This window comes from Acomys russatus, chromosome 14 (genome assembly GCF_903995435.1).
Source record: "Acomys russatus chromosome 14, mAcoRus1.1, whole genome shotgun sequence".
Classification (NCBI taxonomy): Eukaryota; Metazoa; Chordata; class Mammalia; order Rodentia; family Muridae; genus Acomys; species Acomys russatus.
Genome location: NC_067150.1, coordinates 35,697,506 through 35,713,716, shown reverse-complemented (window position 1 = coordinate 35,713,716; position 16,211 = coordinate 35,697,506). Strand labels below are relative to the sequence as shown.

The window sequence follows — 16,211 nt, the reverse complement described above, 5'->3', positions numbered from 1 at the left end:
CATTGCCCCTCACCGATTGGTCGCAGGTCATAGTCCCGCCTCCCGCTTGCCCCACCCCTTCGCACACAAGATGGCGGCGCCCAGTGGAGCGGAGGCCGCGCTTGGGCTTTGCCGAGGCTGACTCCCTGTCCCGTTCTTCCTTTGGGTGCCAGTCGCCGCGAGCGGAAGGACAGGGGCCGGGCGGGGACAGGGGCACCTGCGTGGCTGGACCGCGAGCCCGCGCCCAGCCTGCACCGCCCCGACCCGGCCCCGGCCCGGCCTTTCCAGATCCCGTTCCATCTTTCCAGGTATCCTCCGGGTCTGACCCGTTGCCCGGCCTTGTGTGCCGCTCCAGTCTGGGCTCCCCGTCACTTTAGAGATGTTCCTCCTCCTCTTCGCTCCCAAACAGCCCGCCTTCCAAACCGGGACTCCTTTCCCTCGTCTCAAAGTCTTCCTTGTAACCCACTTCTTCAGACCTCCGTTCTCCCTCGCTTTGTCGTTCACACCCCTTCCAAATTAACCCCGAACTCTGCACAATATTGGCAACCTTGACACCGCCTTCACGGAGGAGCCAGGCTTCCTTTTGGCCTGAACTCCACAGCCCTATCATGGAGGCTGTGTACCTGGTCGTCAATGGGGTGGGCCTGGTGCTGGACTTGCTGACCTTGGTGTTGGATCTCAACTTCCTGCTCGTGTCGTCCCTCCTGGCGACCTTGGCCTGGCTTTTGGCCTTCGTCTACAACCTGCCACACACAGTACTGACTAGTCTACTGCACTTGAGTCGAGGGGTCCTGGTTTCTTTGCTGGCTTTGGTGGAAGCCTTGGTCCGATTTACCGTAGGAGGATTGCAGGCCCTGTGTACTCTTTTCCATAGCTGCTGCTCCAGCTTGGAGAGCTTAAAGCTACTGGGGCACCTGGCCTCTCACGGAGCTCTGAGGAGCCGGGAACTACTGAACAGGGGCATCCTCAACGTGGTCTCCAGTGGCCATGCTTTGTTGCGCCAGGCCTGTGACATCTGTGCCATTGCCATGAGCCTGGTGGCCTATGTGACCAACAGTCTGGTCAACATCTGCCTCATTGGCACGCAGAACTTCTTCTCCCTGGTGCTGGCCCTGTGGGATGCCGTGACCGGGCCTCTGTGGAGGATGACAGACCTGGTGGCCGCTTTCCTTGCTCACATTTCCAGCAGTGCGGTGGCCATGGCTATTCTCCTGTGGACCCCCTGTCAACTAGTACTGGAGCTGTTGGCCTCAGCGGTCCGCTTCCTGGCCAGCTCTGTGCTTTTCCATCTCACTGGTTTGGCGTTGCTGGCTTGCGTGCTGGCAGTGACTTTGGCTGTGTTGCACCCGGACCTCACCTTGCGGCTGGCCACCCGAGCTCTCAATCAGCTTCATGCCCGCGCATCCTACCACCGCCTGCGAGAGGATGTCACCAGGCTGTCTCGCCTTGTACTGAGTCTGGAGGCCTGGCACAGGATCTGGAGCCGGAGCTTACAGCTGGCCAGCTGGCCCAATTGGGGAGGAGCACCGGGGGCTCCCCAAGGTGGCCCCGGGAGGGTGTTTTCAGCCAGGACCCAGGGACAGGACACTCCTCCTGAAGCAGAGGAGGAGGTCGGGACCACCGGGACAGCACCTGCTAGAGGCCGGGAGAGACTCAATGACGATGAGCCTACAGCAGGGCAAGACCCGTGGAAGTTGCTGAAGGAACAGGAGGAGCGGAAGAAGTGTGTCATCTGCCAGGACCAGAGCAAGACTGTGCTGCTTCTGCCCTGCCGGCACCTGTGCCTGTGCCAGGCTTGCACTGAGATCCTCATGCGCCACCCTGTCTACCACCGCAACTGCCCACTCTGCCGCCGTGGCATCCTGCAGACCCTCAATGTCTACCTCTGAAGAGTCCCTCCCTCCCGCCTGCCCGCCGCGCCCCCACACACTAGGACAGCCTCAACATTTTTGCCTCTGGCTTTGGGCCTGAGTCTTCCTTGCCCAGGATGGCGACTCTGCCAAGCCTCAAGCCATATATCCAGGCCCTCTAGCTGGAACACTCTGGAAGATTCCAGTCTGGGTGGGACAGGGTGACAATGTCTCTGAACCCCGTGTGGGGCCTTGTGATACTGAGGGTGGTGAGTATGGCACTCCGCAAGGGCCCTGAGACTCTGCGGTGGGCTCCTTTGCAGCCTGCCCCGGGACCACCCAGATGCCCGCCTCTGGGACCATCCTCCTCTGCTTCTGGCTTTTCTGTTGGAGTCTTTGGTCCTTTTCCCCCCAGGCTGCACCACATCAGTGTCATTTGAGGATTTTGGCAACTCACGGGCCTTGGAGTGATCTTGATTTTTCTATTTTCTGTTATTTCTTGTTTTGGAGTGATCTTGAACCTTTATGTTCAGCCAGAGCCTCTGCCCTGGTGGGTCTGGGAGTAGAATCCCACAGGTGCCCTTAAAAGCCACTTCTGCCTGTCATTGTCTTTTAAAGACTCCCAACTTGACCAGAACCTGGGGTCAGGAGTTTATCCCTGGGTACAGGGGCACAGCTACACCTGGCTTTGGGACCATTTACCCTCAGGCTCCGTGGGGGTCCTCAGAAGGAATAACCAGATCTCTACTTACTCCCACATGGCTTAGAACATGGCATTCCTCCTGGGCTCTCTCTGACATCGGGGAGGGCATTCCGCACATTTCACTAGGGTCCAAACAGGGGGTCAGGCCTCGGGGGGCCATGCTCCCGTAGGTCAGCCTGCCCAGTTTCTATTAATAAAGTTCTGTTGACAGCTCTAACCGTGTGGTCCTTGCAAGTGCCAGCAGCTGTTGCTTGGGGTCTTTTGAGCCTGGCTAGGGTAAAAAGTGAGCATCTGGATTGCTGAGCTGGGGTGGGGATGAGATGATACGGAGTGGTCAGCTTTGCTGAGACAGAGGAAAGCCCACAACAAGAAATGGCTTAGTGCTCACCCTTCTGGCCAGCCCTGCCGCCGTCCCGTCCCCCCGTTGCCCCCCCCCCCATGGTTCTGGAACAGCCCTTTCTGTACTGCATTAAGTCCTTGTGAGCAGAATGTGAACTTTTCCCTGTAGCCAACTCTTCTGTGTTCCTGCAGGCACCCAAGGGCACAACAGAGCCTGCTGCCTGGAAGCCAGTCTGCCCTCCAATTCCTGGAGCAACTGGCTTTTGTCTGCTTTTTGTTTTTTCAAGACAGGGTTTCGCCTTGGCCGTCTTGGAACTCACCCTGTAGACCAGGCTGGTCTTGATCCACCTACCTCTACCTCCCAAGTGCTGGGATTAAAGGCTTGTCTTATTTCGTGTCTTGGTATAGGGCCTGGTACTGTGATGGGGTGGAGTGTGGTGGGACCTTTTGCTGGAGGTGTGAGCTGGAGCCTACAGGCCTATTTGGAATACACAAGAAGCCTAGAGCCCTTTGATGCGACTGCCCTCCCACAGCCAGCAGGACATTAGGGGCACTCAACTGTAATTTTATGCTGCATCTAGAAGCACAATGTCTGGATGGAGGAGGAGGTGCGGGTCCTGAAGGAGCTCCCACCACTCTGCTTTGAGGGGTTGAGCAATTGGGATTAGCAAACCTGGGTGTTTGTTAGTCATTAGTCTGAGCCTGTTAAGCTGAGTGTCACAGGAGGTGATCTCGCAGGGGGCCTGCGGCCAGCCTCAGACTTTGTGGCTTTGCCCACCCATCACATTGGAAACAAGTTCTCCACCTCAGAATTGGAGGCCTGTGGCAAGGCTGCCCCCTCACCCCCAACTCCCCAACCCCTAGGGGAGGTAAGCAGACCGAAGCCTGGCTCCTTCCAGTCTCTGTTTAGTGTGGAGGATAAACATTTTATTAGGGAAGATAAACTTCCCGGGCTGGGGCCCAAGGACCTCCTCTTCCACTCCCATCTGGAATTCTTTCTGTAGGCCGACCTTAATATCCTTTCCCCCTAACCATCTTACCTCAGACCTTAAATCATTGTTGCAGTCTGGAGCTTGGTCGCCCCCTTGTGGTCTTCTCAGGAACTACTTGTCTCTGGGTGGGAGTGACAGCAATGGCTTTCCAGTTATCTAAGAAAGCAGGGGTCTTTAGCCACGATCTGACATGCAAGAGAGGGCGGCCATGATCGAAAGTCCCTGGTTCTTTTTTTTTACACCAGACAGTGGCAGCTCCCATTTGGTTTGGCATCTCTTAATTAGGAAATTGTCGCTCTCTGGGTGGTCATACCCTAAGTCAGAAGGGCAACCCATGCTCAAGTAATCCTGCTCACAAGTCTACTTAACTAGGTGGCAGCTCTGTAGAGCCAACCATTGCAGGTCTGCTTGCTTGTATCTCTGCCTCACGCCTCCAGTCCACCCAGGGACCCCTCCTACTGTGGGTCCTCAGAAGAAAGGCAGAAACCAGTGGGAGGTTTTTAGGTTTATTAAGTGACCTCTGAGAAAAAGTCTGGCCCTGGGAGCAGGAGAGACGGAATCAAGGACCGAGAGGGGGCACAGGACTCGGACGGGAGCATGCCACCTTGGAGTCCTGGGCCAGGAATCCATAGTTGCCAGCCCAGCAACTATGCAGAGACCCAGCCACTGCTCCACACTGCCTGTCTTGACCTCAGACAGCCTCTGTCTCCCTCCCTTCCCCCAGCCATTCACAATATTCCAGGGGGGCCAGCCCTCCTGGTATACATCTGTCGGTGTCACACCTCACACTCTCCTCTAGGAGCAAGTGCCAACTCCGGGTTCACTATATTTTAAGCGAAGACTGGGGAGCTGTGCCAGTCAGAATAGACGAGAAATCCAGAGAAGGTGCTGTCTGTCTTGATGCTGGCATAGATGCCAATGTAATCACCCACGCCCACCTGCACCCACACCTGGTCCTCAGGCTCCAGCCTTACCATAGCGCCCCCCGAGAGCGAGGCTGGCTTGGGCCACCCCCCAAAAAACTGGAAGAAAGAGGCGATGGACTGGCCATTTTTGACAAGATCGAACTGCAAGCTGGCCCGGTAGACGGTGGCGTGAACAGCGAAGTAGTAGACGCCAGGCACTTGGCAGGTGAACTTGCCCGTAGTGGCATCGTAATGTCCCTGTTCATTCAGCAGCACGCGGTCGAAGGGTAGGGGTGTGTCGGCTGGCGGAGGTACCCGGCTCTCCGAGCGCTTGGCACTGAAGGCTGATCGCGGGGGCACCGAGCACTCCCCAGCAGGCCCGATAGCCCCCACCGGACCTGCCTCTCCACGGGGCCCGGGCTCCCCACGTGGCCCAGGCAGTCCTGCACGGGGTGGAGAGGGAGAAATTAGGAGCCACAGCTGAATGCAGAAGGGTGACTCCATTGACCATTTCTAAACCTCCCAGCCTCCCTGGCTATTTGCCTCCTGCTAAGAGGAGCTCTGAAGTGCAGAGTAGAAAGATCAGGATTTCTGACTCCCCTGGAGCTGACTCACTCGCCTCCACCCTCAGCTCACTTCGCCCCACATCAGCCTACTGGAATGGAGAGGGAGTAGCGCCCCCTAGTGGGGCCCTTGAACTCCAAAGGATCCACCAGACCAGCTGCCACGCTCACTAGGATGTCCCTCATGCACTGCCACTAAGATGACTTCTTACCAGGCCTCCCGCCCTCGCCTTTCTCGCCCGGAGCTCCAGGGGCACCGTCGCGGCCGTCACGGCCATCACGGCCAGGGAGGCCTTGGATGCCATGGTGGCCTGGTGTGCCTGGGAGGCCGGGCTGCCCGGGACACAGGCTGGGGATCTTGTTGTCATCCAGTGGAGGAGAGCCTGACACCAGGCCCAGAAGCAGCAGGGCAAGAAGTGGTCTCATGGTGGTGACCCCAAAGGCCCGGATGCCAGGATCCTCTTGTAGTCTGTGGGCTGGGCAGGACCAGAGTTGGAACGCAGAATCCTGGGACCCACCTCGTGCCCCACCCAGGTGGAACCCAGCAGGTCCCCGCTCCACAGACATGCCTTTGAGGGTGAGCTTAGTGTGACAGGCTAAAGATGGGGGTGCCCCAGGCCAAGAACTGGGAAAGGAGAGACAAACCCTTCCTCCCTCGTCCCCTAGCTGGCGCCCAGACTTTCCCACAGTCCCCTCCCCTCTCCCCCTTCCCTTCTGCCAGACTCACCCCCTCCCGGCTTCCCAGCTCCCCCAACTGCTCCGATCTGAATGGCTCTTCAGACCCTCCAGCTGGCTTTGTTCCCACTCCTACCCCAACTAGGCAGCCCCTGCCCTTGCTGACTGACTCCCAGCTTCGGGCTGATCCTTTGCCGGCTCAACAGCGCTCCTCCCAGACTCCTAGAGGAAACCAGTTGTTCAGGGGCCAAGAGCTCCGGGGCTGGGAAATAGCAGGGAATTAACTCGTGGTGTCGCTTGGCAGCCGGCCAAAGTTGTGGGGGTGTAGGGGGTGTGGAGAAAGGAGGAGGAGGAGAAAGACTTGAGCCTGCATTACAGAGACGCTGAAATGTGTGACAGACACTTGGGGCTCCAGTTCCCAGGAACAGGAGGGAGGGATGGGGCAGGGACAGAGACCAAGGTCAAGACTAGTATGTGGGGGCCAGGTGGGGTGAAAAACTGGATTAGCAGAGAAAGTCCGGAGTGAAGAACTCCAAAACCAGAGGACCTCCAGGCTTAGATTAGGTTCCCACCACACCAGTAGGCACTCAATACAGTTTTGTTGACTAAATGAGAAAACTGAAGGTCAGGTGACAGTGACAGTAAATAGATGGAAAAGGGGAAGGCAGAAGACAGGGTCAGAGATTTGGATAGGAAGTCGGCTAGGCTGTCCAATAACACAGTATGAGGCCTGGCCACTGCCTAGGGCTGTCTTGGCAAATAAGAGCATGGGGAAGGTGCAGGGGAAATGGGGTAGGTCAGAGTTTGAACTGGTCCCTCTCCTCCCTGAGAAGCACCAGAGAGGATGAGCAGAGTCCCACACACGCACACAGGCACGCATGCACGGCCAGGTCACTCTTCCCTTTGTTTTCTGCTTGCCCACCCATATAGGTAGGGGGATCGGCAGACAGAGGGTAGGGCCTGGCTTCAGGTCAGGGCTGGGCACAAGCTTCCAGGCTAGCTGCCTCAGGCAGCCTGTTGCAGTTGAAGGGCCAGGGGGTGCCCAGGAGTGCCAGGCTAGACTGGCACTGTTGTTCTGCCTCCTGGCAGACAGAGCGGCAAGGGGGTAGGATAGTGCCCAGTGGGGTGCAGTGGGGTACAAGCAGCCCGCAAAGGAACCTCCGGAACATCTGGTAGCAAGGTAGACTTGTCAGACTCTGTGGGAGGAAGAGACAGCCCTCAGGTGTCCAGTCCCAGTGTACCCACCCCTTCCTGCGACCTCTCTCCTCTCGGCCCCAGCACCTTGTAGCCTCTGAGGATGTTGGTCACCTCGGCCTGGGTGGCCAGGCCCACCCAGATGTTAGGAAAAGCTGTGGTACTGTAGCTTAGCCCAAGGCACATCTCCACCTGAACAGGTTCACAAGCCAGCTCTGTAAGGGGGTGAAGGTTGTGTCACTGGGGGTGGAAGGAGAGGGGGAGGGGGGCAAGACAGTGCCTGGCCCTGGGTCACTGTCTCCACGGGAGTCCGGTTCTGAGTATCTCAAGAGGCAACCACAGAGTGGTTTCACACACTCCAAGGAGCCCCGCTGTTTCCCAAAGCCTGCGTTTGCCAGCCTATGCATCGTAGAGGGTCCCCTGATCTTAGGGACTATGGGGAACACACTGGGGACCACTTCTAACATGTGACCTGTAAAGTAGGCTGTGGAGACAGGCTGACAAAGTTGGTAAGTCTCAAAGCCCATACCACTGACAGCTACATTCCCATGTCCCTTTCAGGTGACACTAGTGTACAATGCCACCACTGGCAGAGACTCTGTGAAGCGGGTCCCAGGATGGGCAAAGAGAGGCCCAGCATGAACTTATCGAGGAGGAAGGAAAGGGACGTGAGGGAAGCGTGGTAGAGAACCCAGGCTGTTCTGGCCAGCGGGACTTGCTCACAAGTACAGCTCTTTACCTGGTTGTGGGAACAAGTGGCTGCTGCAATTGTCGTTGGCATTTGCACAGTCTCTCCATAAATCACACATCCACCGCAGATCCCTACATCCTCCGTCCTGGCAGAACTCTCTGGGCCCACAAAAGTCTGTGGGCACAGGGGCGTGACAGTGCCCTAGGGCATGCCTGTACCCACTGCCCTCCGGGGTACCCTTTAAGAATCTCTGTTGCCCACACCCACCTGCCCAGGGGCACCTACTCTCTGTAGTATTGATGGCTTGGTAGGTGGCATAGAAGCCCCCTCTGTTGATACCAAGATCAGTCTTGAAGATTACAGCCAGCTGGTGCTTCGAGGAGATGAGGTGGGGTGGTGGCTCTGCTCCACAGAACCTGCCCAGGGCAGAAAAAAATATCCTGGGCTCTGGCCACTGGCCAGGCCCTGGGGTTCTAAGCTGAGGCCTTGGCCATGTCCGGGGCCACAGGGGACAAGACTGCTGATTCATGGCGCTTAGGGGAAGGAAGGAGACATATGCTATTTGCTACAAAAAGTACGAAATGACTTCTTAAACTTGAGCCACTCTGAGATGGGGGGAGAGTCATGGAAGATGGGGGAAGGCAAAGACCATACAGATGGGAAGACTAGGACCAAGCAACTGCAGAGGCAAAGGGCCAGGCACAGGGGGAAAGCATGAACTGTTTCAGGATGCCAGCTGAAGACAGTGAAGCTGTCGACTCCCTTGAGCCTAGCATAGGGAGCCAGGCCTGCCAGGTGGGGGATGGGTTGCCCAGCGCACGTGCTCCCCCCCCCAACCCCATTAGTACCTGCCCAGGAAGCTGGAACCTGAACTGTTGCCTTCATACACCTCCACGTAGTCAAACCTGCACTCAGCCTGTGCTTCCAGGCTGAAGTTGAGGAACTGTAGTCTTATGCCGAATCCCACAGGCACCGAGAGGTACCACGTGCAAAGCTGGGGAAGGGTACACTAGAGATGACTCACTGGGACCTTCGCCTGCCCCAGCCCTGACACGCAGGGGCCTCTTTGCCCCGAGCAGACTAGGCTGGGTGTGAGTGGCTGTTTCCTACCTCACTTTCCACTGGTGCCTCTTAAAATAGGAAGGGTCAATCAAGCATAGTGGTTTACACCTGTAATCCCAGTGCTTGGAAGTCAGAGTTCAAGGTCAGCCCAAGCTATATGTCAGGTTCCATAGCAGCCAAGGGCCAGCCATGGATATAGCTCACTGGTAAAGAACTTGTCTGACATGCACAAACCCCTGGGGTTGACCCTCAACATGGAAAAAAAACTCAGTAGGTGTGGGGGTACAGGCAAAGGCATTGGGGTGCATACTGTTAGTCCTAGGCCAGCCATGGCTACATAGTGAGACCCTGTCTCAAAATAAACAAAAACCCAATCCTGGCATGGTGGCTCACACCTATAATCCAAGCACTCAGGAGGCTGGGGCAGGAGGATTCTCAGCAGTTACAAGATCAACATGAGCTGCAGAGTCTATATGTAAATAAATGCCTTTTCAAGTTGTCTGGTCCCTGAAATAGATGTGTTTACCCAGCATGGAAATCTCTGGTATACAGTTGGTGCTTAACAGGGTCTCCTTCTGGCCTGCATATACTGGTTTTTACTATGCACATTTCCCGGCATTCTGTTCCCAGGCACACTAACCTAGGTGCCGTGGAGTCCTACAGCAGCTCCCGAGGGCTTACCTGTTGGTCAGGGTAGTGCTGTGGATAGTTGGGAGTAAAGAATACGCCGTGGAGCCCAGTCAGGTTCCCTCCACACCCTGTGGAGAAGCCAAATGGCTTATGAGTGACCAGGTGAGAAAATTCTGGGTCAGAGCAGGAGATCCCAGCCTGAACCCCGGACAGAGGCCTGAAGACGCACGCGCCTGCCCTGACCCTAGCTGGCCTATACCGGGGATCTTGGCACTGCAGTTGGTCTCGTCACTGCCATCGGCACAGTTGGTGATGCCATCACATACTAAGTCATGCTGCAGGCAGAGGAGCAGGTCACAGCGGAACTCATCAGGGGCACAGCTCCCTGGAGAAGGTCACAGGCCATCTGGAGTCAGAACCCCACAGCATTCTGGGAGTAGCTGAAGGGGAGGTGGTTGGCGACATGGGGTTGGGGGTGGGGAATCCACTTACAATGTCCAGGGGCTACAGCTTGGTACCAGGCCTGGAAACCAGACCCTTCCACATCGCCATCAGAGACGAAGGACACACGGAGGTGGCTGGTATTGGTGTTTAGTGTAGCAGGAGGCGTTTTACCACACACCCTGTAGAAAGCCAGGTTGGTGGGAGGGGAATGGAGGCTCCAAACTCAGGTAAGAAAGAGATCAGAGAGGCCAGTGACTTTTCCTAGGCCACACAACAAGGTGCCAGCAAGGGAAGGGTCAGAGGTCAGCTCTGTTAATTTTCTTCCAGTCCTGATTTTTGCTTCAGCTTCCCATTTCTCTACCTTTCAGACAAGTGGGGTCCCCTGGAAGCAGAGGGACCCACCTGAGGAGAGGGCCTGCAGGCTCTGGGGTGACTTCCAAACGATCAAAAAGACAGGAGAGCACACTTTCTATGCTGAGGACTTGAATCTTGAGCTGTATTGTCTGGCCTGTGGCTACCTGGATGTGCCAGACGCAGTGGCTGTGGGGCGGGTAAAGGTCTGGGTAGTTGGGGCTGCTGAAGAAACCCCTTGGACCAGGAAGGAGGCCTCCACAGGCTGCAGGGGATGGAGATGAGAGGTCAGAGGTCACCAGAAAAGAAGCCTTTCTCCGACCTGCAAGGTTCCTTTTCCAGGCTTCCTCTCCCCCACTGCCATCTTGGGCCTTCTCCAGAGAGCACCCTTGGGACTCACGGGTCTGGTGTGTTGGGCTCACGGCTGCCTCTTGCTGTCTGCTAGTTGCTGGGGAGGTGGTGAGGGTGGTAGTGTTGATGTTAGGGGTGGTGCTGGGAATGCTACCCATGGGGGTGGGCAGTGGTCTCTCGGTAGTTCTGAGGAGGGATGTAGTCTGTAACTCTAGGGGGGCGGGCAGGAGGATAGAGCAGTGTCATTCAGAGGAGCAGGTCCCTTGGGGGCTGGCAGAAAAGCTCACGGACTCTCGATATAAAGCCCTCCCAAGTCCTTACGAGCCAGGATGACAGCCACCAGTAGCCCCACCAGCAGGAGCAGTAGGCCACTGAGAAGCAAGATGCAAAGCCAGGAGAAGCGGCAGTCTGGTTGTAGCCCTCGGAGATGCTGGCCTGCAAGGAGGACACAGTGGGCTTTTGAGAGGCACCCCTGGGTGGGGCGTCCCTCATACCTTAGTTCCTGGGCTCTCTCTTCTGCCCAAGCAACCCCTGATGGTTACCGTGCCAGGGAGCTTGGTGGCTGCTGCTGGCATCTTTCTGTAAGGCCGGCGGAAGGCCTGCTTCAGGGTCAAAAGCAGGATTGCAGAACTCTGTCTGGAATGGAAGGCAGTGGCCTTTGAGCCGGCACAGGCAGGTTCACTGGGGACATGGGATCATGGGAAGTGGGTGCCATGAGGGCCTTACCTTGCTTGACTCGGTTGCCTCTGGACAGAGAATGACATCGGAATAGTCCTTCATGGCTTGAGATTCTGCATGGCTCTCTGGAGATCCCGTGACAGCCCAAGACCCCCCGAGGGTCCACTCCCTGGTCACAAGTCACCTATCAAAGAAGCGACTTATGCTCTCAGAGGGACAGGGCTGTCGAGAGAGACCAGTTCTCTGGTTGCCTTTGGCAGAATGGTTCCAGCTCCAGGCCACTCTGTCTCCATGTGGGGGAGGGAACTGAGGCGAGAAGGAATTTACAAAAGGCACGGAATGGTCCTTAATCCAACTCAGCTGAGGATGCAGAGGTCAAGACCCTGGCACTGAGCAGCAGTCCTTAAAGGCACAGGCAGTGGCTGTGGGCACCAGCAGAGAAGGCTAGGTGCTCTGTGGGGTGTGGGTAAGGGAGTCACCATGCCCTTCCTCCTCACCAAAGTATGGAGGGAGCTCCTAGGGATGGAGAACATGGCCGTAGGGTGCCTCAGGTGAAGAGAGACAGAGGCAGGGAGCAAATGCTCTAGGCAGGCTGCCTTCTAAGGGTCGTAGACAACGTTAGCAGCATCTACTTCTCATCCGAGTGGCAAAGTTATTAGCTAACCCTGACCCTTTGGAAGAAGCTGTTTCTCCATCCTGGCTTTTTGTTTGTTTGTCAATTAGAGTCAGATTGTTCAGGTTTGAACTTTTTGTGCTAGGCAGGGATGACCTTGAACATTTTTTGTATTATGTACATACATAGGCACACATTTATCAAGGCAAGGTCTCTCACCTGAGCCCAGAGCTTGCTTGAGCCTGCTTGTCTAGCCAACCAGCCTACTCCAGAGATCACAGATGGGGCTGCCACGCCTGACTGGCACTCAGCACTTCCGTGAGTACTGGACATCTAAACAGCAAGTGTTTTGCCTGTTAGGCCGTTTCCTCAGTAGGACCTGGAGCTTTGGATTCCCCTGTCTCTATTCCCCACGCTGTGTGAGCAACATGGTATGGGGCTGGGGGCGGGGCTGGGGGCGGGCAGGGTATGGGAGGCAGGGGCAGGTGTAGGGGGAAGGCTAAACCTATGTGTGCTATATCAGCACTCTACCAACAGGAGCAACAGCCTCAACTCCATTTTTGATAGTATTATTGTTGTTTTGTTTTGAGACAGGGTCTCTCTTGGTCGAAGCCAGCTTCAAACTTGGAGCCGTCCTCTTGCCTCAGCCTCCCTGCTGTTGGTAGTGAGTTTTCACATCTGGCTGGCAAAGGCCTCTGTTACATCCGTTCACTGTGCTACAAGAACGAGCAGAAAAGTGACCGTGCGGGAATGATGGCATGAGACTGAGGGGTTGGCTCCGACATCTGGATCCCCAAGCCTACAGGAGAAAGGGCCGGTGGGAGGGGATGGCTGGCAGTGTGGGCAGGTTGGGTGTGAAGTCTGGTTGTTGATTCTGGTTGCTGTCATGGGGGTAGAAAGGAGTGTCCCCTCTCAGCCTGGCACAGCTGTTCCAGAGAGAAAGGCAAGGGGCTTGCCACCCTGTCTTGCTTCATCATGGTGATGCACAGGGCTGAGAAACTGGAGGCGATGTCATACTCTTGGCTACTGCTTGTAGGATGTCTATCATGCTTTAGGCCCCAGGCAAGAGGTCTTACATATTGTTTTCTCTCTTTTCATACACAGCTCAATGAGGGAGCATAGTCATTTTACAAAAGATGGTATTAAGGCTCTGAGATGCTAAGTAACATTCCCAAGGTCACACAGCTGAAAAAAAAAAAATAAAGAGGTGCCTTAAAACAGAGCATGTGTTTTGTTTGGGATACAATCTATGAGGGGTTGAGTCCTGTTAGGAGGCTAGGAGGTGTGGACAGATCAGTGATCCTAAGACAGCTGTTCTGCGCTCAGGAAAAGTAGCCTTTCTCTAGATTCTCCATCTGCTTTCTCAGACACCTGCCTGCATCTTCCTGGGCTCTGAGCATGGAGTCCAGTATGGGTAGGTCAGCTTTGGTAGCTTTAGGGGCAAGTGTCTTGAAGAGACCGTGAGAGGCATTTTTTGGCCACAAGTCTTTGCCCATTCTGATTGGACTACACTGAGCAGTATCCCTAGCCATGGAAAGAGTTCGGAATACAGAGCATGGTAGGGAACACCTTTAATCCCAGCACTCAGGAGACAGATCTCTGTCAGTCTGAGACCAGCCTGGTATACAGAGTGAGCTCCAGGACAGCCAGGGATACATAATGAGACCCTGTCTCAAAAGTGAGGAGAGGAGAGAGAGAGAGGAGAGAGGAGAGAGAGGAGAGAGAGGAGAGAGACTAGAACCCACAGACTAGCCTGCACTGGTCCGTGGTGTAGCGGGTGAGTATGGGGGCTGAGCCCCTTGGTGTGATTACGCACTGGAAGCTGAAGGTATCAGGCCTGTCTGGGCGATGAAATGGCATGATAGAGCTGTTCGTTTCATCATAGTAGCACATGGCTTAGCAGGAGCAGTTTCAAAATGGGACTCAGAGACTCCTCCTCTCCAACCTCAACTCAGACCGGATAGGATTTCTTAGTCATGGCTCGGTAGGGTAAAGGACAGCACAGTGGAACCCTGTGTGTATAGGGCCCATCACTTGCCTGGGGGGCCATGACTGACCCCACAGCCATCAGGGATGAGCCACATCTCAGTTACCATGTCTTCACATTCACCAGTGTTAGGCTTATAGCAGCCAGGGGTCTTGAACTTGGCACAGGGGCTCCATGACTTGTTTCTTATTCTACAGATTGGTATGGATGGGTCAGATGACCTGGCGACAGCCATGTACCTACCTGGAGCCTAGGTTAGGGACAGCATGGACAACAGAGGACTGAAGACCACTAGAGAATTGTCTCCAAGGTCCTGAGGGTAACCCATGTAATCTACCAATGAGGATGCTGTCGCAGCAGCATTGCATCCTCCTCCTTTGTACTTTTTTTTTTTTTTTTTTGAGAAATGGTCTTTATGTATATGACTGTACCGTGTGACCTATGGGGGCCAGGAGAAGAGTCTCTTCTTCCACTATGTGGGTTCCAGGGATTCAAAAAAAATTTTTTTTCGATGCAGTTTCTCCATGTAGCCTTGACTGTCCTGGACTCACTTTGTAGACCAGGCTGTCATCGAACTCACAGAGATCTGCCTGCCTCTGCCTCCCGAGTGCTGGGATTAAAGGCATGTGCCACCACGCCCGGCCCAGGGATTGAATTTAAGAGGACGTTTGGTTCGCTTCCTGATGAGAGTAGGACAGTTCTGCCAAGAATCCTGCCAAATGCTGTCATCAATTCAACCAAAAGTCTCCAGATGGAGCCAGAGCTAGGTGAGATCTGCCCTGCTTCTGCCACAGCTGGGTGGTGTGCTGTTTGACAGGTCTTGAAGCCTCAGTGCCCTCACTGTCAAAATGACAGTATAAACAAGGCAGCCGCTAAGACCCCATATCCAAAAACTATGAGTTGGGCTAAACATTGATCAACAAAAAATTAAATCTGAGGCTGGAGAAGTGGCTAGTACCGTGCCAGATCCCCAATACAAGCAGATCTGTCTCTGTCCCTGTATTTCTTTGTTACTGGCTCGGTAAAGGTACTTGACTTAAATTTGATCCCTGAAACTGACATGGTGGAAGAAGAGAACTGACTGAAAAGTTCCACACACATACCGTGGTGTGCAACGCTGTCCTCCTAGAATAAGTAAATGTAGAGACAAACAAAACAAAACAAAAACAAAAAAACCCCAAGCTATAAACTGGGCCAGGAAACCACAGCTGTGTGAGTACCAACTCAAATGTATGTTTGGAGGAAAAGTGGCTTAGAATGAGACTACCTGAGTAGAGACTTTCAGTTGGATGAGGCCTGGAGGCCTACAGAGGGGGAGAGGCTCTTGTTCAAGGTCACAGCTGCAAAGGCAGCACCTCCTTTCAGTGAAGGCCTGTAGGAACACCAGCTAAGAACGGTGAACTAATCCAAGTTGCTAGGAGGCAAAGCAGCTCGCAAAACAACGCAGACCATAGACCTGCTTGTGTTTGGGGTTTGGTGCAGTGCTGGGGACTGTTGCCATGGGGATGAGATGGCTAAGCTGCCAGCAAGGGCAAGGGCAAGGGCTTGAGTCCCTAATTCCTTACTGTCTGTTCTCTGGAGAACAATGCACAGGGTGGCTTCTACCACCATGGAAAAACTAGCCACTGCCAACTTGGTTGCAAGCCAATTTCTATTTAGGAGAGAATATATATATATATGTGTGTGTGTGTGTATTTTTGTTGTTGTTGTTGTTGTTGTTGTTGTTGTTGTTTTTACCTGTGGCTGGTTGGGAGAAGCCATCAGCTTTGAGTCTCTCATCCTGGGTGGACAGGGGAGTCCAAGTCCCTCAAAGAGAAGTCATAGGGTTTGGTTTAAATCTTCTCATGCTGTTGGTGTGGTCTGCTGCGTCCAGCCCCAGCCTAGCACACCAGAGGCCTTGGGTTCAAGCCCTAGTACCAACTAAAGTGGGATGGTGAAGGCACACAGGCAGGCAGGCAGGCAGGAGGAGAAGCTGGGGGCACAGGCTTAGCTCATCCCAGGAGTCAGCTGGCTCGAGGGGTCACATGGACTACATGAGCTCTTGTCTTTGCCACAGTGAGATTCTCAGGTTAGAATGCTGTCTTCCTAAACGAGGTGGGCCACACGGTAGCACACAGGCACCAAGTGGGAAACAGGCGCTTGTCCCACAGCAGGGACGGCTGGATGAGACTGTTGTTTTCAAGTGTCCAGAGCAGTGGAGGCAG

The 16,211-nt window shown here is 54.9% G+C and overlaps 3 protein-coding genes across 5 annotated transcripts; 1 reads left to right on the top strand and 2 right to left on the bottom strand.

Moving 5' to 3' along the window:
* Positions 1 to 377: 377 nt before the first annotated feature.
* On the top strand, positions 378 to 1,903 carry Rnf26 (ring finger protein 26). The gene has a single exon (XM_051156273.1). The coding sequence runs from the start codon at positions 588 to 590 to the stop codon at positions 1,866 to 1,868; it is 1,281 nt and encodes a 426-aa protein (XP_051012230.1). The 5' UTR covers positions 378 to 587; the 3' UTR covers positions 1,869 to 1,903.
* A 2,667-nt stretch (positions 1,904 to 4,570) lies between these two features.
* C1qtnf5 (C1q and TNF related 5) lies at positions 4,571 to 6,443 on the bottom strand. 3 transcript variants are annotated; one of them, XM_051156272.1, is made up of 3 exons: positions 6,059 to 6,443; positions 5,544 to 5,807; positions 4,571 to 5,211 (listed from the first exon to the last, which is right to left on the bottom strand). In XM_051156272.1, exons 2-3 carry the CDS (start codon positions 5,755 to 5,757, stop codon positions 4,694 to 4,696), a joined length of 732 nt encoding a protein of 243 aa, XP_051012229.1. In that variant the 5' UTR covers positions 5,758 to 5,807; positions 6,059 to 6,443; the 3' UTR covers positions 4,571 to 4,693. The 3 variants fall into 3 exon arrangements, with proteins under 3 accessions (XP_051012229.1, XP_051012228.1, XP_051012227.1); XM_051156271.1 differs by having other exon boundaries at positions 6,143 to 6,441; XM_051156270.1 differs by lacking the exon at positions 6,059 to 6,443 and having other exon boundaries at positions 5,544 to 6,012.
* A 442-nt stretch (positions 6,444 to 6,885) lies between these two features.
* On the bottom strand, positions 6,886 to 11,655 carry Mfrp (membrane frizzled-related protein). The gene is made up of 13 exons (XM_051155836.1): positions 11,456 to 11,655; positions 11,272 to 11,365; positions 11,051 to 11,185; positions 10,779 to 10,940; positions 10,430 to 10,643; positions 10,076 to 10,206; positions 9,843 to 9,968; positions 9,635 to 9,711; positions 8,740 to 8,885; positions 8,177 to 8,307; positions 7,940 to 8,065; positions 7,288 to 7,415; positions 6,886 to 7,202 (listed from the first exon to the last, which is right to left on the bottom strand). The coding sequence occupies exons 1-13, from the start codon at positions 11,507 to 11,509 to the stop codon at positions 6,978 to 6,980; spliced, it is 1,749 nt and encodes a 582-aa protein (XP_051011793.1). The 5' UTR covers positions 11,510 to 11,655; the 3' UTR covers positions 6,886 to 6,977.
* Between the last annotated feature and the right edge of the window lie 4,556 nt (positions 11,656 to 16,211).

Coding starts and splice junctions, on each gene's coding strand:
- C1qtnf5 (XM_051156270.1), bottom strand. CDS start 5,898: ATGTCTGTGGAGCGGGGACCTGCTGGGTTCCACCTGGGTGGGGCACGA. Junction 5,212..5,543: donor AGGCGAGGGCGGGAGGCCTG/GTAAGAAGTCAT, acceptor CACCCCGTGCAG/GACTGCCTGGGCCACGTGGG.
- Rnf26 (XM_051156273.1), top strand. CDS start 588: ATGGAGGCTGTGTACCTGGTCGTCAATGGGGTGGGCCTGGTGCTGGAC.
- Mfrp (XM_051155836.1), bottom strand. CDS start 11,509: ATGAAGGACTATTCCGATGTCATTCTCTGTCCAGAGGCAACCGAGTCA. Junction 10,207..10,429: donor CCTGCAGGCCCTCTCCTCAG/GTGGGTCCCTCT, acceptor GGCTTTCTACAG/GGTGTGTGGTAAAACGCCTC. Junction 8,886..9,634: donor AGCACTACCCTGACCAACAG/GTAAGCCCTCGG, acceptor ACCCTTCCCCAG/CTTTGCACGTGGTACCTCTC.